The sequence below is a fragment of the Anser cygnoides genome, chromosome 2 (assembly GCF_040182565.1).
Source record: "Anser cygnoides isolate HZ-2024a breed goose chromosome 2, Taihu_goose_T2T_genome, whole genome shotgun sequence".
NCBI classification, from domain to species: domain Eukaryota; kingdom Metazoa; phylum Chordata; class Aves; order Anseriformes; family Anatidae; genus Anser; species Anser cygnoides.
The window spans coordinates 63,638,539-63,664,145 of NC_089874.1; the positions used below are offsets into that span (position 1 = coordinate 63,638,539).

Consider the following 25,607-nt stretch of genomic DNA (forward strand, 5'->3'; position numbering starts at 1 on the left):
ACCCTTGGTGTTCTCCTGCAGGTGACGGAGTTGCAGATTTCCTTCCCTCAGCTCCAAATTGTAAAGGAAATAAATAGCAAGGGACAAATCCCAAAAGAGTTGAAAGTGCCATTCCTGCACTTTTTGTGTTTAAGGTTATTCATTCATACTGTTTTGATTTGGAAGCTAAGCTGGGAATTTCACGAGAACAAGCATTTTCAAGGGATTTCTGGGATTTAATTACCTTCCGTTTGATATGTTTTACATGTTGTAACATGATTTTAATAATGCTCTGTGTTTACAGAGAAATGCATTTTTTATATAGTCTTCAGTTACATGTCATGCAAAAGGCTGCCCTCTGTTTGCATGGTAACAAAGTACTTTGATTATAATCTTTTGAAATTCCTTTTTTTTTCTTTTTTTTCTTTTTAAAGAAAAATTCTCTAAGATGTCCCAATTGGGATGTACAAAAAGTTGTATTATTCCAAAGCCAGTCACTGAGACTAAGGAGAAAATCCTGTTTCTCAACTAAGGAGAAAATCCTGTTTCTCAAAGCTAATATTTCTTCTGGTCCAACAGCTCTTGTTTTTTCTGTCTGTAGAATCAAGATGATGGTACTTACAGCTTGCATTTTCATTTTAGCTTTTGTTTGTTTGTTTTTCAATGTATTTAGAGACTGGAGCTAACTCTCCATAACTGTTGATTGCTCTGCTAATTCTGTAACTGTAGATTGACTAAAGGTCCAAGACCTGATTATTTTTTATCTAATAAAGTCATTCATGTAATGGATCACAGATACAAAGATGGCAATGATCTCTGAAAGCAGTGTGATTTGAAATATTGAGAGAGCCATTATGAGCAGAGGTTAAGTTAAGAGGGTGAAAATGAATGAGACAGTAGTATGCTTTGTCTTGTGTAAAATGGTTATTCCAAGTGAAGGTGAAGTCAGGAATTGTAAAGATATTAAAATCAAAACAAAAAACAAAAAAAAAAGTTAACAAGTTGCAAAAAGTTTTGCTTTGAGGAAAGATTTATTTATGTTTAGTTTATCCAAATTGCTTTACCTATCCTTAGAAACACTAACAGTACTTTGGATTTCTACAGCACCTTTCATTTGAGAACCTCAAAGCACTTTAAAGGCATTAATTTAATTAAGTTTCACAGTACTCTTGTGAGCTAAGTAATGTTTGAATAAGGATCACTTCACCCAGCACTGAAACGGAGCCACCCCTGGGGTGGAATGCGATAAGTATTTAATAGTACATAGCAACACTACACAACAGTTCAGGAGAGAGCATGAAGAAAATACCATATCCCACTGAGATTGCAGGGTGAATCTTGTTAGATGGCATGCCAGTTTGTTTGTTACTTTTCCTTCTTAACTGTAGATTAAATTCCACCACCTTTCTGATGAGTGCAAAGGGGCTAGGAACGTGGGTTTAGGTCCTCGGTTTTAGGTCCTCACAAATGATCTTTGACTAACCGTAACTTAACTCACAGCACCGTGATGCTCAATTCTGTGAGTTATCCCCTCTAATAAACACAGCCTCTGGTACTTTTCATGTCTTAATGGTTGGATACTGATTTAAAGAGTGGAGCATGCCATCTGCTTTGTTATCAACTGTGGACTGTCAGCAGCTTTTTTTCCTTGGATGTGTACTGTTCAGGTTCCACAATGACCCATCCCAGCTTAGTTTGTAAGACCATAGCACAAGCTACTCTTTCAAATTATGTCATGTTCCCCAAAAAGATAGACTGTCTTTTCTGATAGCTTATTCAGCTTTTCCATTCACACTTGAGCTAATGTTTTTAGTGTTTGGATCAACTTTTACCAAAATCTTAGATAACAGAGCATTTTTGAATAGTTACTTTTTAATTAGTGTAGAATACAAACGTATCTGTTTGCAACTATTTTGCTTTGAAGAGTAGCAGTTCACGGAGTTTTAACTTTGGACATACCCAGCATGGCTTTTATCCAGATTAGAAAACATATCTGAGGTGGAGAGAGGGAAAAGGATTCAAGCCAGTGGTGCTCAGTGCTTGCTCTGGGAAACTGAGCTGGGACATTCATAGATTAGGAATACATCGGTTACTGAAAGCAGAAGGAATTTCTTTCATACTGTCTACAAGGATGACATTATCTTGAGATGAAAAGAAATTGCTGCATAACTCTTCCTTTCTGTTTTTGCCTTTTCCATCACATTTTGCGTCCCCTTTGTATATGTTTTGTTTTACTAACCCACCAATGTGCAGGGTGTACCATTTAAAAAGTATTCTTTTTTTTTTTTTTTAACCTTCTTCATGCACACATATCCTTTCAAACCACTTTCTCCTTTTATAACATGGTATTGAAAATCTCTCTCTCTCTCAAGAAGTATAGAGGGAATATAATGAAAAATTCTGTTCTGTCATAACCAAGGGGCAGGTGATTTCCATTACAAGCTCAGCTGGAGCTTCCTCCAATGCCAGCAGCTTCCCACAACTAAATTAGTCTACTCATCTCTACCCTTTTTGGTGGGGAATGCGCAGAGGAAGTGGAACACAGCCCTGACAGATAAGGGATTATTCAAATGGCTTTTCTCACAGTTTAGGGGTTAAGTTCAGTTATGAATACCATTAATTCTGTTAGTCCTGTTTGTACCTGTGACAGTCACGAACGAGGACATTCTGCTGGCAAGAATTTGACAGCTGAGGAGTGATGGTGAAGGCACGGTGTCTGGAAGGGTACAAGAAAGCAATCTCACGATCTTGGTTTCAAATGTCCCTCACCTGCTTGAACAATGGGGCCTTTTGGAAACAAAAGTGTTGTCCATACATATGCTGTCTCCTCACAGACCTTCTGGGGGAGGGAAGAGTACATGACTGGAAGTCTTTTTGAAAGAGAGTCCAACGGGAAATAAAAACTAGTTTTCTCCAGCTGTGGCCACTTAACCAAAGAGGTATACGTTCCTACTCTTGGTAAGAGAACGGTGTGCAGAGGCAGTAGACTTGTGAAGACACAAGATTTTTAAAAAATGGTGTGCAGAGATGCAGGTTGTGGTCCATGTGAATAATAATGACAAAGAAAGGGGAGGAAGCAGATCCAAGGGCAAAGTTTAAACTAAAGACTAGATCTTCTTGGTAGCCCCTTCTACAACAGAAGAGATGAATGAGGCATAATGCGATATGATAGAGACAGAAAATCTTAGATGTCATGGAGGAGGTCAGGAGGGATTGTTCAGTTGTTTTCAACATACTAAAATTAAAACCACTGGATGAAATATCATGAAAGCAGATTTAAAAATAAATAAATAACAGAGTACCCTTCTATGTGACTGCAAATTGTAGAATGTCTTCCGACAGGGTGTTTTAGAAACCCCAAGTACAAATGGGTTCAATGATTAGATGAATTTATAAAAGAAAAGACAGCTGAAAACTACTAGTGAGTTATAAAACTGATCTATAGTTCAGGAAACATTCTGGCTGCAGCATGCTAGAACATGGAGTTGCTTTGTATTTGCCCTCTGTTTTATGCACTACCCAAACATCTACTTCAGGTCACTGTGCAAAGGTGGCTATTGGGCTATAATTTTGGTCCAATATATGCCATTCCTGTCCTTTTATGTAAGTACTTTTTGAAAGATTTGTCCTTAAAGGTAACTTTAAATTTGTGAGTACTTCCACAGAAATAAATGAAAATACATTTATGCTAAAGCATAAGTGTCAATGAAAGTTCTTCCCTGGTTTAGTGCCATGGTACCTGGCAACATACAAATATGTACAACTGCAACTTAACCAATGTGCTTTTGTTTGTTTGTTTAATTTTCATACTATTCAACAGGAAAATAAGCGTAGTCCTTGTCACAGAATAGATTTTTCTATGTGTATTGGCAAAATGGGAATTGAAATCAATAGACGGGGAACCAGATGTGGAGCAGGTGTGGGACATAAGAAAATATGAAGGTGGTCAACAGAAGTGTTTCTTCCTCTTCTCACCCCATCCTACTGCCATCAGTGAGCAATAATTGCACAGCTTGCAAGGTAAATGAAATATGCTTGCTATATACTTTTTGGAGTTAGGCAGTAAGTGTCTATTTGATTCTTTTCAGGCTTTCATCACCATGCTGAAAAAGTACTAAGGAACTTGATTATCAAAATTCAGTAAAATATGTGTGTCCCTGAACTTATTGGTGTTGTCATTCAGTGCTTGTTAGAAAACTTGTATTTTTATGCAAACATGCTATGTGAGCAACTTTAAGCAGGCATTTGGAATACAGATTCTATTTAAAGCCTGAAGCTTAATTGTGTCAGAAGAACTAATCCCAGAGCTAATTAAAAGTGGATAAATTAAAATTATAATGCTATGTTATCCATAAAATGTTACAAAGGATGGGATTGTCTTATTTACAAAATATTTACAATTTTACAATATTATATACAATTGTAAGCAGTAAAATATTACAGTATTATTTACTAGGAAGAAAATAGGTACCTCAGCTTTTTAATTCATCAATTGCCTTTTAGAGTTAACAATGAAATAAAAAATAAGTTGCATCCACAGCAAAACCTCTCAAAAAAATCAGTTCATTCTTTAATTTTTATATTTCAGGGCCATTTTTATTCCCGTGTATACTTTCATATTGAAGGAAAGCAGTAGAATTATAGCTTCAAACTTTAGGACCTCTTCCCAGGTCAATTTTCTTTATATTCCAGAAATAACTGGCCTCTGAGTCACTGGTTTTGAATGAACTTCCTCTTTATTTACACAGCCATCCTTAAATATGGTTTTCTAATTCAGTGATGGAACAAATCTTTCTTATTGTTTTAGAGAGTTCAACAAATGCTTCACACCAGAAGTATTGGCTTAGCTGGCGACCAACCTGACCTGTTGCTTAGGTACCAGAGAATGTATTGCCTCAGCTCCTAGCCTCTTTGGTCACAAACTGCATACTGTGCAATATTCTTGCTGTGACTTGGGGGAGATTGTTTATTTTTATTTTTGTAAATCAAATACAAACCAGGTGGTGAAAGGCTAAATCGCTAAACGATAGTCAGGAAGTGGTTAGAAACAAAGCAACAGTAGCCTGTTGATTCTCAGACAGATGACCTGATCGGGGGACCTGGTTCCAGTGTCTATGCATTTCTGAATTATGAAGCTGCTGTCTTTAGTAATATTAACTTCTGCAGAGCAGCTGCCAGGAATGGCTTTAGGGCTCGAGGCTTTAGTAAAAGGTGACATAGGTGTGAATGTAACTGTGTTCCTGGTGTTGTTCTTAGTTTGTTGATTAACATGATAAAATGATATTTTTCTGAAATTTTACATTTACACTATGAATTCAGCTACCTCAGCTTAGCCAGAGCACAGAGAGCTCTGTTTTGTCTTGCATTGCTCTGCTCCTGTATGCCATTTCATCTCTCAAACCTGGTTGAGGTTTTCACAACCAGACATGATTTTTGGTCAACATCCTCCGTCAGAGGTGACAGAGACCCTCCTGTTGTTCAGAAACAGCATAAAACTGTGCTCTTCCCTTTCCATCTTACACCATTGCAACTTCGTGCAACTAGGTTCCCATAGTGCCTGTTTTCCTACCTCATGAGCTGAAAGGGCATTTTTAGGATACTAAAGAAATACCCAGTTTGTCCTCATCGCTCTACATACTGGCTCTCTGAGCTACACCATTTCTTTATTGAGAGAGAATTAATCTTTTGTAACAAGAAGATTGTTCCACTCTTGTTAGTATGTTATGACACTAAAGCTGAAGGCTTTGTCTGCCAGTGCCTTCCAGTGAAGAAAACACCCATCTTTAATAAGTAGGGGCCTTTCCATTATAAAGTTCCAATGTGCAGAGTACAGGTTTCCAGTTTATAAAACCCAGATTCACTTTGCTGAGACCCTCAGTATCTTCACTCTGTTATTCCAGTGACTGACACATAGCACATAACGGAGTTCCTATTCCATAGTCATGGCCAGAGAATAATTTGTTTTTAAAAATATACTGTTTTTTTTTATAATGAAAATGATCTGGCAGTAGAACAACATATTAAAGCAAAGTGTTTTTTTTTTTCAAAAAAAAAAAAGTCATTTGTTTTTCAAACATATTTTAAAAAGGAGAGAAAAGTCCACCACACAATTATGTATGCTGTGGAGAAAAATCTACTGAAACTAAAAGTGCATTTCTGTCTCCTTAAGTGGTCCCAGACAAATAGGGAAACTGTCCATGCTGGGTGTGGTTTGCTCAGATATGTGCTTTACCTAGATTTAATCCTTCTATGTACTGACAAATTGAACTCACTATCAAAGCAGTGACAATTTCAGTAGACAATGTGTGTTAGATTCAAGATTGTTATCTTGTACTTTGTTATGACACTAGACGTGAGATTAAGTGATCTGTAATATGCATATAACAGCTATTTTTTACTTCCTCTTTGGTTTTGTTTGATGTAAAGTAGAGATGAACAAAACCAGATAATGATTTTTGAACCAATGTATTGTACGTGTACACAGCTGGAAGCAGAGGCAAGAAAAAAAATGGATGTAGAAATAAAGGACAAATTTTGAGCAGAAATTAATAGCTTCCTTACAGATGTAATTCATTCTTTACTTGAAGTTTTTACATCAGAAAACTCAACTAGAATGAAAGGCTTGTTAGAGTAAATCATTGGGTGAAATTCTATATTCTCATTTATTCCAGGCATCTGACTAGATGGTTGCATTGAGATCATCATTGCCTAAACCCTTCTGTTCTCTCAAATGTGTGACCAACAGAAGATTACTGGTGTATGTTTTCATGTTACCGTGCTGTGTTTTCTTAACTGGTATGCCCCAGTAAGGAGTAGCACTATAAAGGTTGGTTAATAATACCCAGGATTCCTTTAAAATAGTAACATTCTGCACAGTTTAGCTCCAACAGTGTTTTGTACATGCTGTAGATTCCCAACAAAGAATTTCACCACCACAGAGATATTCATTGTTAGGTGTGCCTGTGCCAGATGCATAACCACATCTTCCTTTCCCCACTGCACCACCAAAGCCTTGCTTTGCTTGGTGCAATCTAGGGATGTGTGGTAGCAGCGTAAAGAATCCTCCTCTTATGTTTGTGAAGGTGAGGCTTCTCATTCAGCGTTTCATCCAGAACTATACGTTAAAAATAAAAATAAATAAATAAATAAAAAATAAACCTGATTACTTCCTCTTGAAAACGAGCACCTGTTTTTCAAGCCTTTACTGCAAAGTGCTCACTCTATGGGCTCCTGTTCTTTCCATTATTCAGTCCCTTCTTGTTGTAGGAAAATGTTGGCTCTCTGCTCATTCCCTACTGCCAGCAAAAGTTTCTTCCACTGGGCAAGATTATTCTTGTTGTTCCAGCCTGTAAGTCTTGAAGTAGCAACTCCAGGTTGCAGCTAAGGAGTATTTCCTTAAGTGCAGGTGTGGCAGAAAAATCGTTCAAGCCTTGCTTCAAGGTCTGATGTTTGGAAAAGAGGAGATAATCTAGCACAAGCCTAAAGTAATTGCAGTTGGAGCAGCCCACAGAAATCAGCTTCCACAAGTTTCACAGAAATCCTAGGCCCTCAGAGAGGCCCAGGCCCAGAAGGCCCAAGTGGGGCTACAGCTCTTCTAGTTACCTAGGAGGGTAGAGCTGTGCTGGGAGTATGTGGTGGAGACCCCTTTGATGGCACTGAGGTTGTGGGTGTGTTCAAAGGATCGCCTGGCATCTTGCCAGTCTGTTCACCACATCTGGTTGGGACAGAGCTTGCTCTGTTCTTCAGAAGCCTCAGTGGAAGTCTCTGAGAGAGAGGGGGATGGCATGCAGGAAGCCAAGCTGAAAATACATGTATTTCTACTCGACATAAAGCAACTGGACAAACTGAAATAGGACATTTGGATTTTCTGAACTGGAATCTCCCAAAATTATAACTTTAAAATGTCCAATTATTTCATATTGAAGAAAAATGCCTTTCATTTTTTAACCTGCTTTGAAACCCTGTGTAATCATAACATTTGCCTGTTCTCACTCCACCCTTGTTTAACCCCCATGGCCAATTTTTGATGCATTTAAAAGAGAGATAGACATCTTGAATAATTTCATACAAATTTCACAGAAGTTGTCAGGTGGGTGTAAAGGAAAGGTTCACATTACTAGGGAGAAAGCTCAAACATGATTTTAACACTTATCTGTTGTGTTTGATGTGATCTTAAGTAAGCACAACCTTACCTTAAAACCAGCCTAATTTGTAGGTCCTGCTTGGGAGGAAATTACTAGACATGAAGGGCAGCTGAGGGTACTGTGAGGTGAGAGTAGAGGGGACATAGGTGGGTTTAGCTGGGGAAACTGTGGGAGAGGGAGTATGTAAATATCTGACAGAAATACATAGGAAACCAGACTGTTGTTTCTGTTGTTCTTCATAACCACAATTCATTTTACAGTGACATTGCCAATTTAAAAATTTTTTAAAAGGATTTTTTTTTATTTTTTGGTTAACTTCTGTATTTTGATGTAGCTAAGAATGAAAATGTATGGCAGACCAACATTTTCTATAAAGGAAACTTTCCACTTTCAAAACTGAGTTGCGATCACAGACCTCAGCACAGTTCAGAGCATATATTTCTCCAGTGCAAGACAACCAGACTTAAACAAACAAAAGAAAAACCACACCCAATTTCATTATTGCAGCCTCTTGGCCTTTCAAAGTTATATAAGGATCTCAGAAGGGCTGCTTCTGCAGACTTGGGTGACAGTTTCACTCCTTGGCAAGCCAGATTTCAAAGAAAACAGCTATTCATACTCTCACTCCTTAGTGCTTGATACCAGCCAGGATCCAAATTTTAAAAAAATGTTTATGAAAGTAGATAATGTAAGAAGGAGGGAATGAAAGGTGCCAGAAAGTTAACTGATCTTTTTAATACTTCAAACTATTTCAAACTGTTTTATAGTTTTTATTTTATCTGAAGAAGTTCAGCTATCAGTAGATTTACCATGTAAACTCCCACTTTATCTTTGTTTTTCTTTCTCACTGTTACAATTCAACATAATGAGATGCAAGTTACCCTTTTATCTTCTTCTTACTTTTAAGTTAGCAAAAAATGAATGTGGTAAAGGTTTTATTAGCAACTTGTTAATCTTTAATGTGTATAAAGGATGATAGTATCTACTGTTTACAGTTTTAAAGAAAGTGGTCTAAGGAATGTCTTCCAGCTATCAGATCAAATATGAACAATAGTGACAGTGCAGAATTTGGCAGAGTGACTATATATAAGTATGCACATGATTATCTAATTATATGCTGTCGTGTGGGTGCTTTTATATCATGGTGATAACTTCCGTTTTAAGTTTTAATCTCGAGTATAGTAACCTTTAAGATTTCACCAAGAATATAAGAAATTAGAAACAGTGCTGACTTTAGAAAGTTTTTAATTCTCTTTCCTTATAGATAATGTCTGCTTGTAATGTAGAAATCATACAAGTACAGCACAGTTCACTAGGAAAATGAGCTTAGTGTTCTCAGTTTAGTCCAAGTTGGACAACATATTATTTGGCACAATTGACTGGCCTTGCTTTACGAAAAGTACAAGACTGAATAAGCATAGAAGCTTTATTATTTGTGAGTGAGCTGAACTATATGCTTAGAATGATGAGAAGCCTCTGTACTGCGTCCCACCTGCTTTCAGTTGCACTGCCTTTATAAGCATTGGATTTACAGTAAAAACATCTCCTAGAGAAATGATGTTCTTTCATATTGTGCATAGATGGAAGGCTACTTCTGCCTTTCACCTGCTATAACTGTGTAGACAGAAGTTGGGTAAGTTTTATAGAAACATTGATAAAAATATTAATGCTTGCATTAAATATTCTCTTAGTATCTTAAAGATAACACATTAAGAAAATAAATGTGAGATATTTTCTCTTCAGTAGACAAAGTCATTGTGCCCCCAGGCATGCTGGTATTCAAGAAGAGTTTGGACATTGTATCTTAGGTACATGGAGAAACTCCTGTGTGGAGTCAGGATTTGTACTCAGTTATCATCGTGGGTCCCTTCCAACTCAATATTCTGTGATTCTATGATTCTAAAATAATTTTATGTTGTATATTACTCATGTGCCTTCACTATTGAACAAAACCTACTTTTAAGGGGAAGTATCCTTTCCTTTGTCTAACCTTAATGACTGCATAATAAAACGTTGACTTTTGGGATATCGGAAGTCTTAAGTTATGCATTCAGTTACTGGGAATTCAAATGTTATGAAGAATGAAATTCATATGTTAAGAGGTCATTCCAGTCCATGGAAAGTATTATTTTAATTGAATAATATAACCAGATAGACTGCCAATGATGAGCTTTCTATTCTGAAGGTATACAGAAAGGGGCTTGGTTACCAGTTGGAAAGTACTAGCTCAAAGACCAGATTTAGTGAAGGCATAACCATAAATCTTGAGTCTGATAGTCTGCTTAAAGATATTGAACATGGGAACCTGATTTTGATGGCTTTGAAGTTGATACAGAGTTTGAAGAGCTGTCAGATTTTGTCTCATATAGACCATGTTCTGCATGCAGTTCTGTCTTGAACTAAAAATTGCAATGCACTGGGCATTTTAAATGGCTTCAGCCTGATCTGAAGTTAAAGAAGAAATTGTGCAGTTAAGTGCTGTTATCAAATACTCAGTCAAACAAAAATCAAGGCCTTCTTTTTTGTATGTTCTTGGCCTATTCAGATGTGCCAAGAAGGAACTTCATTATTAAGGGCAATGAAAATAGCTCATAAAGCAGAAGCTGATGCTTATAAACAGTTTTGGACGTGCTGTGACCGGTTTGAGCACAGTCTGGATTATTGCTATTACTGTGTTAAATCACGGCAATCAAATAGCCAAGGATCACTTTAAAAAATTAAGTGCAATGGCTGTCCATGAAAAAACTTCAGGCTCTATTGCAGACACAGGAATGGGTGTGGTTGTGGTCAGCTCTCCGAAACGTTACTTTGGATGCTGTTACAGATACAGAACAGGGTGTTACATGATATTTTCAGAATCTGGCAGATTTTAGTTTGGTTTGGATATTTTTTATGTACTTTGGCAGGCATAATAAACCTGCAGTATTGCCATATGGCAATCTGTAATAATGGCTGAAGTAAAACACCTACTGGAGAATCAACCAGCTACAGGCTGCTGTTGACTTATGACTTCAGTTGACTCATAATCGCATTGAGCTTTGTGGGTCACTTTCTGCTCCCACCCTGAAGCCACTGCCAGTACCTGTCATGATTTGAACACCCATTGATTAAGAAAGTAGAAAATGTGCTTTGTGGACAAATGAGCACATGCCTTTGAGGAAGATATGGTAGAGCCTTGTATTATTTCCATTAGCTAATTAAAATACTTAAAATTATTTATTCACATTTATAGAAATTGCTATCCAAAGTTTTAGACAGATTGTACTAATCTAAAGCTCAGTATGCCAAAAGGGCACAGAAAGACCTCACAAAGATAAATGATTTATTTAAAGCTGTATTTAGACTTTATCATTCTCCTTCTTGTATCTCTGTCTCTTGTGAAAGAGCACGGAACAACATATGAGGCTTGAAATGTGCTGGATTTGGGTATTGGCACATGAAGGTGGCATCACATACTGGATAAAGAGATTTGTAGATCAGTTTTAAAAGAAAGAATAAAGGCAGAGAACATTTTGATCCTAGAATTTGGAAGGTAAAGAAGTGTTAGAAGCATTTCTAGGAAGTTGTTTGAAACAGCATTGGCTTGAATAGGAAGTGGTGTTGCAGCATCTCAGAAGATAGTACCTCAGTAGGATCCAGTTTAGTTTTACAAGCATTAAGTCATTTAATTTTTCATCCCATGCATGATGTGTGATAGATATGAGAGTAACTCATTCTTTTTTAAATCTGTAATTTGTTAAAAATGAGTAGACATTCTTTTCCAAGCTACTGCACAGGGATTCAGTCTGGTAGCACATATGGAATCCTTCAGGCAAACAGCATTTTTAACAGCAGAACTTGATTTCTCCTGTGTGGGTGGAGAAGATCTGGCCATGTTATGTGTGAGCCAGCGGACTATTCCACCATGCTTAAAGGAACTGTCTTTCCTAAGCTACTTGGTAGTCTTACAGCAACACATTATGTGAGTTGCTAATACCTGGACCTATTTCAAAAGTGCTGCTGTCCTACTTGCATTCCTAAAGGCATGAGAGGAGAGTAGATACTACCTTAAAATAGCATATTTGAAACTTTGGTCCACTTTTCGTTGTTGTTGTTTGTATGTTTTAGTGTTTTCTTGTACGTCATCTGCAATTTAATACTGCTAAAACTACAATTTGATCCTTTCCTTTTCATCTTCATGCACCATTGAACTACTAGTTTTCACTTTCACAATCATGGATTTCTGCTGGCCCATTTCTTGCAGATGAGCATATCTTTGCACCTCTAGCTGAAGATGCTGCAAGGGTTATGTTTATTTTCCTGTTTGATGTAGTTTCATGGGCTGCAGACTGTGACTTCACGGATGACAGATTGCAAAACAGTTACGAAGCATTCCAAGTAAGGGTTAAAAGGCAAAAAATAATCTATAACAACTCACAGCTCCTCTCAAAACATCTTACATGTGATGTATATTGCCTTTCTTCCAACAAAAGCCCTGATTACAGAAACAAGACCAGCAACTGCAAACACATCGGGAGAGAAGCAATAGCATACAACATGTTGCAAGATCCTAGCAGCAAGCAATGTGGGACTACCTCCGTCTACATTTTGATAAATCTTTATCTACTGTATTTAGTTTTCAGTTTTGCTGCAACAGAATCTGTCTCAATAACATTTCTCTCTACTTCTCTACTTTTTATTATTATTTTTTTTTTCCACAAGCTATCACCTTGAGAGTCTCCAATGGAGGTTTTGGAGCTCTGTGTGGACTTGGTAAAGCTCTCCCACAGCGAGAGATCAGAAATGCCATGTGTAGAAGTAGGGACTAATCTGAGATCATTTTGGAAAAAGAAAAGCATTCATTTCCCAAGAAAGAAAGCTTTAAGCAAAACTGTATTGAGTTAAATGTAATATATGATTTAGGTATTTCCTTGGGTGTTGTAACCAGCTTTCTAGATTTAAAAAATAAAAATAAAAAGCCGTAACTACATTACTTGTAAGTCACACATTCACAGTGAAATGAAAAGGATTAAAAAATGTATCATTTTTTTTGTTACTGTATGAGCATTGTTCATTAGCATTTATATTTTGTTCAGAACAAAAATGTAGTTTTTAAAAATTTTTTGTTCTGTCTGCTTCACTGCAGTTCTTTTATACTAGGGTTTCAGAGATCATCTGCAAAATCTAGGAGGAAGGGAGAGGAAAAAAAAGGAAAGAATGATACACAAACCCAGTGTCACATTTAAAAGATTTTTCCAAAGTTAGTATACTAGCAAGTTTAAATTTGTGAAATAATATTGAAATGCACACATAAGGGTATTCATATCACCACTGATAGAATATATGTCGAAATATTGTGTTATAGTATCAGAGAAGTTTGGTCCATGATTTAGGAAAGCATTTAAAGCTGAACTTGGATTCTTTGTTAGGAAAGTGCTTGGGCATATACCCAAATCATACCAACAACTTGAACACATACCTGGTTTGTTTAGTTCTGCTGATCTCACTTGATCATACGCTTAAGTGTTTGGAGGAACCTTTCTGAACTGGAATTGCAGATGATTATGTATCATGCATTAGTAGTTCACTCTTCTCCCAACAAGTAAACCTTAACCTTCTGTCCTATCAGGTGTTAAGTAGGAACAGATTTATGTTGAGGAAGACTTCATCTGACTTCAAAGTGGATTTTGAAAACCTGGATCTCCTCCTTCTTGGGGAGGCATACATTATTGCTTACATAAATAAGAACAGAGAACAGTGGCCTAGATGCTGTCTTCATGCATAGGTTTGTGGGCCTTACCAGCATTAGTATGGAAGAAGAATGTTGAATATACAGAGACCTGTGAGTTTTCTTTGCCAGGCAGGATATCTTCAAGCTTGACTGAACTATCTTTAGGCTGTCTCAGGTAGATGAGAAGCTACACAGAGGTAAAGCAGCTCCAAAGGCAGCTCTTTCTCTGTTATGTAGATACAACTGCTGAATCTGGGAAATTCGAGAGATCTTTTTGTGTCATTAATTGATAATACTCAATTGATAACGTTATGCTGCTCATATCAGAATACAGAAAATCAGCTCCCGTCTTAAAAACTTTGTGTGAAAATTAGACTGTACTTCTGCAGGCATTTACATGGTTGAGAATTCCTATAGGACTCCTTAAATTCAGTGGAATTATTTGTGTATAACCACAGCAAGTGTTTGCAGTACCTGGTCTTAAATCAATTATTTGTTTGTTTTTAAATGACTATTTGCAGCATGATGCTTTGAATATGTTGAGATTTGTCAATTTATTTCTAAATGTTTTAAGCTTCTGTTATTTAAACTGTAGTTGGACTTGGTGATCCTTGTGGGTCCCTTCCAACTTAGGATATTCTATGATTCTAAACTTCTTCCAAAGTTAGAGAGAACTGCAATGTGATTGATGAATTGAAACACTGCATGACAAAAGATCTCCTCCTCACTATATTTGAATGTATTTTTTGGCAATTTTTTACCACATTGTATCTTTTCTTTCTCCTTTTAGCTTAAGATACGTCTTTGAGTTCTTAGCTTTGTTCAGACACTCCACCTTATTAATCAATGAGTAAATAATCTTAACATTACATAACCACCAGAATGAAATTGTTTGCTTTTCCTTGCATCACTAATGTCCAGTTCAAGAAGAAGCCTGTGATCTAAGGCAGGTAGTTGTGTTGCACCATAACCAAACCAAGTCATTTACATGAGGCCACATTTCTTATTTTGAGCAGTGTCTTTGCAGAAAACAGTAATTCAGATATAAACTGAGTTTATTGTGGAATTCCCATAGCAGTTTTCTTAAAATTTGCAATACTGAATTGCCTGTCTATAAAAATTGAGCTTATTTTCCCTAAAGTCACTGAAAATGATGAAAGCTATATTGCTCTCCTACAGTCTGACTATAGTTAGTTTTTATTGCTTCCTGGGCCCATGAGAAAATCCATACAACATTTAAAACTGTTATTTTCATCATTCCAAGCCTTAGATGCAGGCGTGTTGGCTTCTACCAATCTTTCTAGAAGTGCTAAAAGGCTCAGGCCTACAAAGTGCTGCCCTCCCTCTGGCTCTGCTGATTTTGGTGTTAGGATGGATGGCCCATAAATTTCTAGTCATTGCTCAGAAATGCAGAGATTTTGGCCTTAGGGAATCCTTAATAGGATCATCAAATCTGAGTAGCTTTACAATTTTCATTGCAAGTGCTGAAATTGCCATTCTAGCTACTACTACCAAGATGTGCCTGGAGATAGCCAGGAACATAACAGGGGATGGAACCACTTCCATCTGTATGAGACAAGAACGTTATCGGTGGAAAAGCAGTAGAAATAAGGGGAATTAGAACACAGTTCTTTGATGTAATGGTAGCTGTTAAGACAGTTAAGAATAGTTATCAGAAGAAAATTACAAATTACTATTATATGACACCTCTACCTCCTAATCATTCTTTGCATTTGCAAAGGTATGATTTTGACTAAATAAATAAATAAAACAAGCAGATACACATTTTTGATGAACGACAGAAAGAGAAGCTTATTAAGTGTCCAGTTAAACTAAACATCATCTGTTACTTTAATATATACTTTTATTTTTTTTTTATTTCCTTTGCTTTTCAGCCAACACAGAGACTTATCAAAAGATTGCATGTGGAAAAAAACTCTTAGAGCATTTTTCTCTTATAGTGTAGCTTAAAAGGAATGTGTGAAATTCAAGATTGGAAAGTATTACACAAAAGTATTGTTTTTCCTTTGTTTTTCTTTCTTTCTTTCTACTTTTTTTTTTCCAAACATATTTTCTCTCAAACCTGTCTCCCTACCAAGCCCTTTTTCCCACAAGACTCCAAAGGAAAAATGACATCAAATGGTAAAATCCTGCTGTATGTTATTTCCAGAGGAATCCATGGAAATCTTGAATATGATTTTATCATTTGCACTGTAATGTTCCATTGTTAAAAGGAACAACATACTGAAGAGTATTCAGTTGCTGAATGCTTGATGGTAAGCAAAATCTGATGTTTCTGCGAATATTACAAAACACTTAGGAATCTGTAGCACCTCAGATTTGTTGTATGATAATAGGAATTAGAAATGGAAAACTCCTGTTATGTCAGCTTGACCATCTCTCTGACACTGCCAGATAGTTTTCTTCATTGCAGTACTTGGTCTAATTTGCAAATGTTATAAGCCATGTGGCTACCACCATTTCCCTTGGGAGAATACATGGCATTAAAGCAGGCTGAATATTCCTTTCCTTGAATTCATCTTCTTAATCCTGTTTTTTATCTCTTCATTGCACTAAATGTTCGTTAATGTCACTTTGCTTTTAGCTATTTTCTCTCCCCTCCCTCTTTTATGTTTTCCACAAAATCACAGTATTATTTACACTGTTCTTTTGGCTTTTCTTTTGTTTTGTTGTTCTGGTACTCAGGAGTCATGGGCTAACTCTCTAGAGGATATAGAGGAAATGTAGTAAGTCTCTACTGGAGGAAGGGGAGACTATGTAACTTCTGTGGCCACTGAAGTTATATTTGCAAAAGAAGCACAGCATAGGTCCTAAATACATGTCTATATCAGACTTATTCATTAAAAAAAAAATAAAAAAAATCCTTGTAAATCTAAAATACTTCTTATTCCATGTTTTGCTGAGGCTGATGTTGCATAATATACTTTGCATGTATATATTGTAGTTAAATTTGTTGAAAGCTTCATTCTGACAATTATATCATGCAAAAAAAAAAAGATAACTGCACTAGTTTGACTTATTTAAGACACAGGTACACTAACAAGGGTAGAGCTCTGTGAATAACATTTTTTTTTAACTTTGAAAAAGATTATGAGTATTTTATGACATCCTCCAATGATTCTTTTAAGTTTCTCTTTTTCTCCAGAAATTTGAGGAAGTTTATTTATGATACTTCAGTGTGAAATGATAATCCAGAAGATTTTGAAAGTATCAAAAAAGCTTTAAGAATTTTTATTTTTACAGTCACATTGATCTGACAAATTCAGCAGGAATTTGACAAATGGTTTGTTTGACCTGCACCTGCATTTTTCAAAGGAAAATTATCTCAGCTGAAAAGTTTGCTCAGTATTAGCTGAAGTTACAAAGGTAGGTGATGAATGTTTGAAGATATTAACAGCAGTCAGCCTATAGGAGTAGAAAGTGTAACATATATATGTGTATATACATCTAACATATATGTGTGTGTGTGTGTGTATATATATATATATGTATATATATCTCATATCCTTGAAGGATCTTAGATCATCCTGCAGGCAGACACTGGGTGGCTGTCTCCAGGAGGAGGATTCCCTACCATTCATATGAAAATGGTGGAAAATCTTGCCCTAAAGCTAACCTACCCCTGGAGTTTTGCCTATCTGTCATGATGAGCACTTGTCTGGGAAGAAAAAGGTTTTCTTAATGGTCAGCTGGCAAATCTTTCTGCCTGGGAAGTCAAAAACATCACAACGAAGCAAGCAGCTGGAAGACCAACTACTATGGCATTACTTCTCCCCAGGAAAAAGCAAAGAATTGCATCTATGCCAAGACTCTCTTTTTAATACAGTAGCGTAATATCTGTCTAATCTGAATGTCCATGGCTCAAATATTTTTTTTCTAGCAGTAAGTTATTGAAGAGCCAACATTTCTGAAATGTGTAGTAGATTTTCAGTTGCACTGAATGAGATGTAGGATTGATGAGAAATAAATTGAACCGTTGACATTCATGTGGCCATAATTAAGTTTTAGATTTGTATTGTGCGTATTTACTTTAGAATTTGCTGAATTAATTTACTGCTCTACAAAAGGACAGTAGCTAATAAGAAACTGGCCACTGAGGAGCAAACTCAGTTTTAGAGATTTACTTCCTGGTAGGAAGTACCTGTTGAAGCTGAAATGTAAAAGTCATTTGTAACTTTTCCTTTTTTTTCATCTCCAAATGAAAACAAATGTTTCTCAAAAAATAAAAATAAAAAATTTGCAAGTTTCCTAGAATAATGTCTAGCATTTTATAGCTGTTCATGGTAAGCCAGGTATTATGACCAATTTATTTATTTCATGATAGGTAACTGCTTTTTATGCAGTTTGTCTTCCCTCAAGCATATTCAGTTTCCTTTGTAATCATCTTTGGATGATTTTCTGATTTTTTTTTGTTCCCCTGCATTTCTTCAAACTAACCATGATACCATTCCTTTTGTTTTTCTCTCCATATTGATATCTAGGAATGTAAGCTAGATTCATTTATTTTTTTTCTTGACAATTCTTCATTTCTTCTAGAAAGTACTTATTCCCAGTTATATATATATGTTATATTATTATATATTATGTATAAATAAATAAAATCACCATGATCATTAGAAGAAGCAACTTTGCTCCTTGGGAACTTTTGGTCATATCTCTGGTTGCTTTTCCTGATGTTCACGTTTTGTAATTTTACATTAGATAAAATAAATTTGTCTTGGGCTTTCTCCAAATAAAAAGCAGAAAGATGTGAAAAAAAAAAAGTATAGTAACTTTGCAACATTATAAGTGTAGGAGTCTGATTTCTTACCATTTACAGGTTGAGTACTTGAATAGTCCTAAGATCTGTGAACTGGTGCATACCTCCTTACCTTTCCCAAAACAGATAAGCAGTAATTCAGTCTACTTGTTCATTCCCTGGATCCATTGTTGGCAGCTCTAATTCTGTTTTTAGGTGGTGTGGTTTTCAATAAAAAATTCTGTATTAGGGGTTTGTTATGGGTATGTGTGTATGTACAAAATTTGATGTAATGAAAATTAAAGACAACAGTATTATACAATACAAACACACCACAGTTTGTTCGTTATCAGAACAAAATCATTGAGAGGAATATTTATTTGCTATGCTTTGCAAAACAAAGGAATATAAAGATATTACCTGGGAAGGAACTTTGTCACTTTTCCTAACATGTCCCTTTTCACATTCAACCTGAGTTGCCATATGCCCATATCTATAGTATAGATTCTCCGTTGATGGCTACTGCCAAGTGGCATGAATGCACAAGAACTTTGTAAAGCATTTAAAATTTGGTTTAAAAAAAAATAATCTGTGGACAGTTGTCAAATGTTTCTGTTGTTCTTACTTGTTACCTCCTTGTTACTTGTTATCTCCCCTGTGTTATACTGCTATTACATGTTAGTATTAAGTCAGAATGACAAAGGAAAGCTTTTAGCGAGGTTTATAAAATTTTGTGTGAATAGACCCCTGATAAACCCAGGGTAAGGGCTGCCCTGCTATTTTTCATCAGTTTAGAAACTGAGCTGTTGCTAGCTTCACGTAGCTTGGACTTGTATTGCAGTTAGTAGAGGACATATCTAAAAATGAGTGATGGAAACTGTTGTTTCACATTATCCATTCTGTGATGTATATAGCCCCTTAGGACAAAGAGCAGTTCACTGAATGAACTCTTTGCTCTCAGTCACACTTCCTAAATGAAAAGCAAGTTTCTTTTATTTGCACAATTCTTTAATGAATGAGTCAGTTCATGCTTCCCACTCATTTATCTACCATCACTCCCCCTTCAGATACAAAAGTCTGATCATTTTTAAATTATGTATGCTGTGATCAGTGACTCACTGGTGGCTTGGGAGGGAATCGTAAAGCTCACTTTCAGTTTATTATTCCACAGAAAGTGGTACTGAATACTGATCAAGTCCAGTTTCTCCTGTTAAAGCCCACTGTAGGAAAGTTTGTAGCTTGTCTATCATGATGATCAATCTTCACCACCACATTAGAGTCAATGATTTCGCACTAATCCCTTTTGCACTCCAAGCTAAACTGGGATAAGCAAGATATTGTTACTTTCTTAAACCTTTTGAAAAACCCTTTGGATAGTGTCCATGGAATAAAGATTATATGCTAAGAAAAAGGAAGCCATATATACTTCCTCAAGAAGTTTATAATGATAATCAAAATTATTAGCAGTGAAAAGATGAAGTTCTTAAAAAGAAAATTATCATGATTTCCAGAAATATGACTTGAAGGTGCTGGGAAAAATCTGTCTTCTTTTGTTAACAAAAAAGTGAAAAGAGCTATTAACTTTGATCATTTGGAACATTTAGTTTTGCATCCAAAATTTTATGAAGAACTTTCTTTAAATCTGTAGTTTGTTCTAAGGTGGCTTTATGTCTGATCTAGAAATAGCAATTTTAACCATCAGGCCATGAGACAGGGTGTTTTTTTCCTCTTTTCTTTTAGGTGGGAAGAGCTGAGGAAAGTGGTGCCTCCCTTCTCCAGCTTAATCTGAACTTAAAATAACTTTCAGTTCTCTTGTTATAACAGCCCTTTTTCTGAGTCACAGTATGAAAGAGACTGGGAAGTGTTGAATATTGTAGATTAAACACTTCAAAGCCAACTTTGACTTAGTTTTATGCATGCTTCAGAGTAGAATAATGTGCAATAGTATCCAAGAAGCTCAGCCAGTAATTCATGAGAGTCCAGAATGTTCTCTTAGGATGAGTCATAGCAGCATAAATGATACGACTGGAGAAGATCCCTTAGGTCATCCAGTTGAAAGCCTTTGTATCTTCCTCTTCACTAATCCCCTCTAGGATTTCTTCTACCCTGTCTTGACAAACCTCTCATATCCTTGACTCAGCCACCTCCATGGGTAGTTTCTTCCATTGCCTAACGATTTAACCTGAACATCTTTAAACCTTACACCATAATGCTTAGTATGAACAATTTATGAAAACAATCCTTTCACCTCCCTTCTGCCATCATGCTCAAATATAATCCTTCCCTCTAAACGTTCTTTATTTTTCCCCTCTAGCTGCATGAATAATAACTCGAGTAAAGTGTTTTGTTTTGCTTTTTCTTCAGCTGTCTTTGGTGTTTCTGTCACTGTAACTGTTTTTCTAAGATCTTTCTCTCAGTTTTCAAGGCTCAAAAATGCATTTTGTTCTACAAATGAACTTTCTGTGACTCAGCAATATGTGTGCATTAATCATGCTTTTCAAAGGGTAAATTGGTATGACTGAAATATTCCATGGCTTTGTTTACAGAAGTTGCTTTCATAAGGGTGCTAATGTGCTCTGATTGACAAATACAAATAATAATAATAATAATAATAATAATAATAATAATAATTTGAGGGATTTAAGTGGATGAAAGTGTAATGCATTTTTAATTTCAGATGTGTAATCTCATGTTGCTAATCAGGATATTAATTCAATCACATACTATAACTTAATTTTGAAAACTTTTCTCCAGAAACTCTTGGGGTTTCCTACTGCACAAGGGTTAGTTTATCATGGTTATTTCCATTATTATCCCTTTAATACACATTTATCAAAGTGTGTGTGTGTATAATACCAGTACTACTCTGATGGAATTTTTGCATGGTCTATAAAATGAAACACTGAGAATTTCCTAATGGGAAATATGGGGGCATAAGAAAGTTTTTTTTTTTTTTTCCTTTTGAAATGAGGTACAGGGGCCTTAATCTATGGAATTCTTAATTTTTTACCAAGTATTGCTTAGGATCTGCCTGAGCTTGTCAGAATATACTGATAATAAACCTCTCAATGCAAAATTTATGTTGTTCTCCTAGTTGACTAATAAATATGGCATGTTGAAAAATACAGGGTAGAGGTGGGGAGGCTCATTATTGCAAGCTATGTTTTCATATTGCCTCCCATTTTAGAGTTACATAACAAAAATAGCTGCAGTCTATACTTCATGTTAGCTCACCTCTCCCACAGTTTACTCATGTGGTAGTTCTTTGATCCATGCAGAAGTATTACCAGGTTACCCGAAGTTTTGTATAGTGCTGTCAGGCAAAGCTGTATGAAATTGAGGTAAATCCTGCTGTAAGTTTCAGTTCTGCCAGCTCATAATTACAGCTAACACATAGGTTTAGTTGATCCACTGTGTTTCATGAGCTTGCAAGCAGCCATTCACATTGACCATTTTGGCATAGCAATTTACAGAAATAGACACAGGAATTATTTTTAAGAAGTCCATCTCATGGAAGTAACAGTTTTTGAAAAGAGTACCTTGGGCACTATTTTACATCTCCAATAACTATTTTTGCTTTACAATTTTATAACTAGATTTTATTTTTTAATATGTTACGGCTTCAGCCTACTAAAGGAAAAGGTCCATGTCCCACCCCTCCCTCCCCCCAGTATTTTTCCTAAACCTTTCCTTCCTTAATTTCCTGCTGTTAAGATTCTCAGATGTCCTCTAGCAAGTCCTCAAATGTAGTTGCGTTGATATTGAGGGCACTGTGCAGTAGCAGTGTTGTACGTCTTGAAGTGTGCAACTCAGTGGGCAATGCTAATGCACAGGTTAGTGCCTCTTGGTCTGTCTGGTAAATCTCTGGCTATCCTCTTCAGGGACAAACTGCCGATGTAAGCATGCTGCCCTTTTCTGTTTCTTATTTGTGTGTCCGTCCAGCTTTTAGGAAGTGTGTGCAGAAAGCTGTTTCCAAACTCTTGCAACCTCTTTTCCCTGATTGTGGAGGGAAAGTAAGGCATTCTCCAATGTCTTTTTTATGGAGTACAGAGAGCTGTAAACAGCTGCAGATGTGATTTCAATAAAGCTGTATAGTCAGGAGCAGTATTCACTGTGGGCTCTGCAGTGGCTTCTGTGGTTCTACACTGCGTTGAGCTACGTGGCCTATTTCATGGCAAATGCCTGTCTTCTGCAGCTCTTTCCACTGTGCTACTTCTGTGGGGCTTTCCTCAGCAACCATCTGTTTAAGATTATTCTCATGATGTATTTCAAATGGTATCTTATGTATCTTCTCTCAGCATTGTTAATCTCTTAGGTCCTGGAGCAATAATTATTTCTCCTCTCCAGCATTTGTAGCTCATCTGGGTTTCTTATAATCCACACATTTCATTATCATGCTACCTACCTCCTTCCTCTAGATCATTAATGAAACAAGATGGGACCTGCTGCTGGTCCCTTTGGCATCCCAGCATGTACTATGCAATAAGATTTTTGAACAAAGGAACTACCATTTCAGGGCTGACCTTTGTAAACCCATGTCAGCTCTTAACATGGTATTTTTAATTGTCCTTTGGGGGCCTTGGGCTTCCAGCTGTTACTGAAATCTTATTGCTTTAGTCTTTTGTATCTTGGCAATTTTATCCTTGATCTGCTCTCTGTTAGCCTCTCTGTTAGCCTCGCTTTATTTCAATTTCAAGGCTTGAGGTAAAATTTGTTTAAATTATTACCAGCAGTTATGAAAACCATTCATGCACATACTGAAATCCACAAGCACCAGAAGACAGTGGTGGTGCAAAAAAAAACCCTGACAAATAAAACAACAAAAAAAGTAACATGGATGTTTTTATTCATGTGAAATTGCATGGATCTAAATGAACACTTCCCCTTCCCTCCTTCCCTCCTTCCCTCCTTCCCTCCTTCCCTCCTTCCCTCCTTCCCTCCTTCCCTCCTTCCCTCCTTCCCTCCTTCCCTCCTTCCCTCCTTCCCTCCTTCCCTCCTTCCCTCCGCCCCCCCCCCCCTTTTTTTTCTTTAATGATGTAAATTGTTGGTGCTAAATTCTGTGTGAATATGATTACAAAGGCAGTTGGGCCTTCAGTCAATGAACTAGCCTGGGTTTAGAAGACCTGGACAGTCAAATTTAATTCTTCTGCTGACCTGATGGGTGATTTCACTTCACTGGGTGTGTAGAGATTTCAGCCTTCTTCAGAGATGTCTCGTTAGAAAAAATACTACATAAAAGTTGTGTGTTACTTGTATTATTATTCATATATCATTTGGTTATACTGCCAATTTATTTTGGATTGCTTTATGTTCATTTGAAAAGGATTTAAGTTAAATCATCTTCAGCATAAACCAATAGCAGACATGTAAGAAACCTGGGTTAAATAATCACTTTTAATTAACCTATGCAAGTATGTGCATATACAAATTTCTGTGATTACCCACTGCTCTTTTTCTCCATAAATATTTCAGGCAACTTTTTATGAGTTTCTACCTACTTTTTTGATTTTGTCAGGTTCATTATTGCAAAGATTAATATCCAATCAAAGATGGATTAACCTTTGCACAGATATTTGAAGACGGGAAACTCATATGTTCCTGGTTTAAAGCAGAAGTTACCTTCTGTACAAGGGCTTTGCTATTTTCCCCTTGCCCAAAGTGTTAGTCTTATATTAAAATAAAATAAAATAAAATAAAATAAATCCTTATTAATTAGTTTATGGAGCCTAATTTTCTATTGTTTTGCAATTTGTATTGCCAGTTCTACCTGGAAAAAGGTGAAGGTAAAATCAAGTAGAGAACTGTGTGTCAGATCATATGCCCGATTATTCTCTACCATTTTTCTTCACATGTAAGAGTAGTCCAGAATTTAAAACTTAAAGATTGCATCATTTGTCATATACATAAAGGAGCTGATATGAAATTGTCTTTAATGTGTATATTTCCTAAACTTGTGAGTGCTTGAATTTGCAAGTTATGCATTTTTATTCTATGTTGCATGTAATAAATTGTTTCCTCCAGCTATAACCAAAGCTTTTACAAACAAGTAAAATCAAAATTATAGTGCGTGCAGTTGCTAAGTACACTGAATTTTTAAGCATCTTTTTCTCTTTATAGGTTTGTCTGAGGATGCAGCAGAGGAAGAAGAAAAGCCATGAAACATGAAGATGACCCTCAGGAGGAATTTCTATCTGATATCAAATGCATTTATAAGGCAGCAGTACCAATTCTTTTTATTCTGTCCTGATTGCAGCCTCCAGAAAGAGAGGACTGTGCTAATTTATACAAAAAAGTTCCATTCTAATCATTTTGGTTGGGTCTTCCTGCCAACTGCTAGCATCCTTTCTGTGAGCAAAGCTTATGCACTTACCCAACTGTGGTAGGGATGTTGTGTTATGTTTTGTGATACATCAGCCCTTCTAAGGATTCTGTTGATTGATCAAAGACTGTTTACAGATAGTTAAAAGCAATCTTTGTTTCAGGATATGTTTTATCTGTTTTTTAAGATATTTTGAACTATACATTTGTTATATCACAGCTTTGACAAAAGATAACTATCTCCTTTTCTCCTGTACTAACATTCACAATTCCAGACAGCTGAATTCACCACAAGAAGAAAAACTGGTAATCCATCAACTACCCACCCTCCCCACCCTGCGCCCCGTCTCTCATTGCTTATATAGACTCCTGCTCTCAAGAGATACAGAGTAAAATATGGTTACTGGACATAAAGGGCAAACCCTTTTGCCATTAACTATGTCACTATGAACATGAATAAAGTTTACACTGTAAGTACCCTGAGCACAGCAACAGATGGATCTTTTTATGGTTACTGGTGATTTCTTTTTTTCCTGTCAGTCAGCCTGTTCTAGTTATGGGTAAGAGTTTCAAAAGTAACTAGCAATTTTTGAGTGCCTTAATTTTTATGAATCCAGTTGGAGGGTGCTTAGTTGGTTCAGTTTTTAGAAAGTGCTGAATATTTACAGTCTGAAAGTCAGGTCCACCCAAGGTGCCT

General features: G+C 36.4%; 1 protein-coding gene across 3 annotated transcripts in view; it reads left to right on the forward strand.

Annotated features, from left to right (window-relative positions):
- The window catches only part of BBS9 (Bardet-Biedl syndrome 9), a 329,524-nt gene extending 304,438 nt beyond the window's left edge, over positions 1-25,086 (forward strand). For 2 of the 3 annotated variants that reach the window (XM_013196009.3, XM_048075628.2), the window contains one exon: positions 24,710-25,086. In XM_013196009.3, coding sequence (XP_013051463.3) covers positions 24,710-24,750 — 41 coding nt within the window. In that variant the 3' untranslated portion in view covers positions 24,751-25,086. Of the gene's footprint in view, positions 1-3,799; positions 3,823-24,709 lie in introns of those variants that run through there. The other variant, XM_066992255.1, reaches the window with a different exon arrangement.
- The last annotated feature ends 521 nt before the right edge of the window (positions 25,087-25,607 follow it).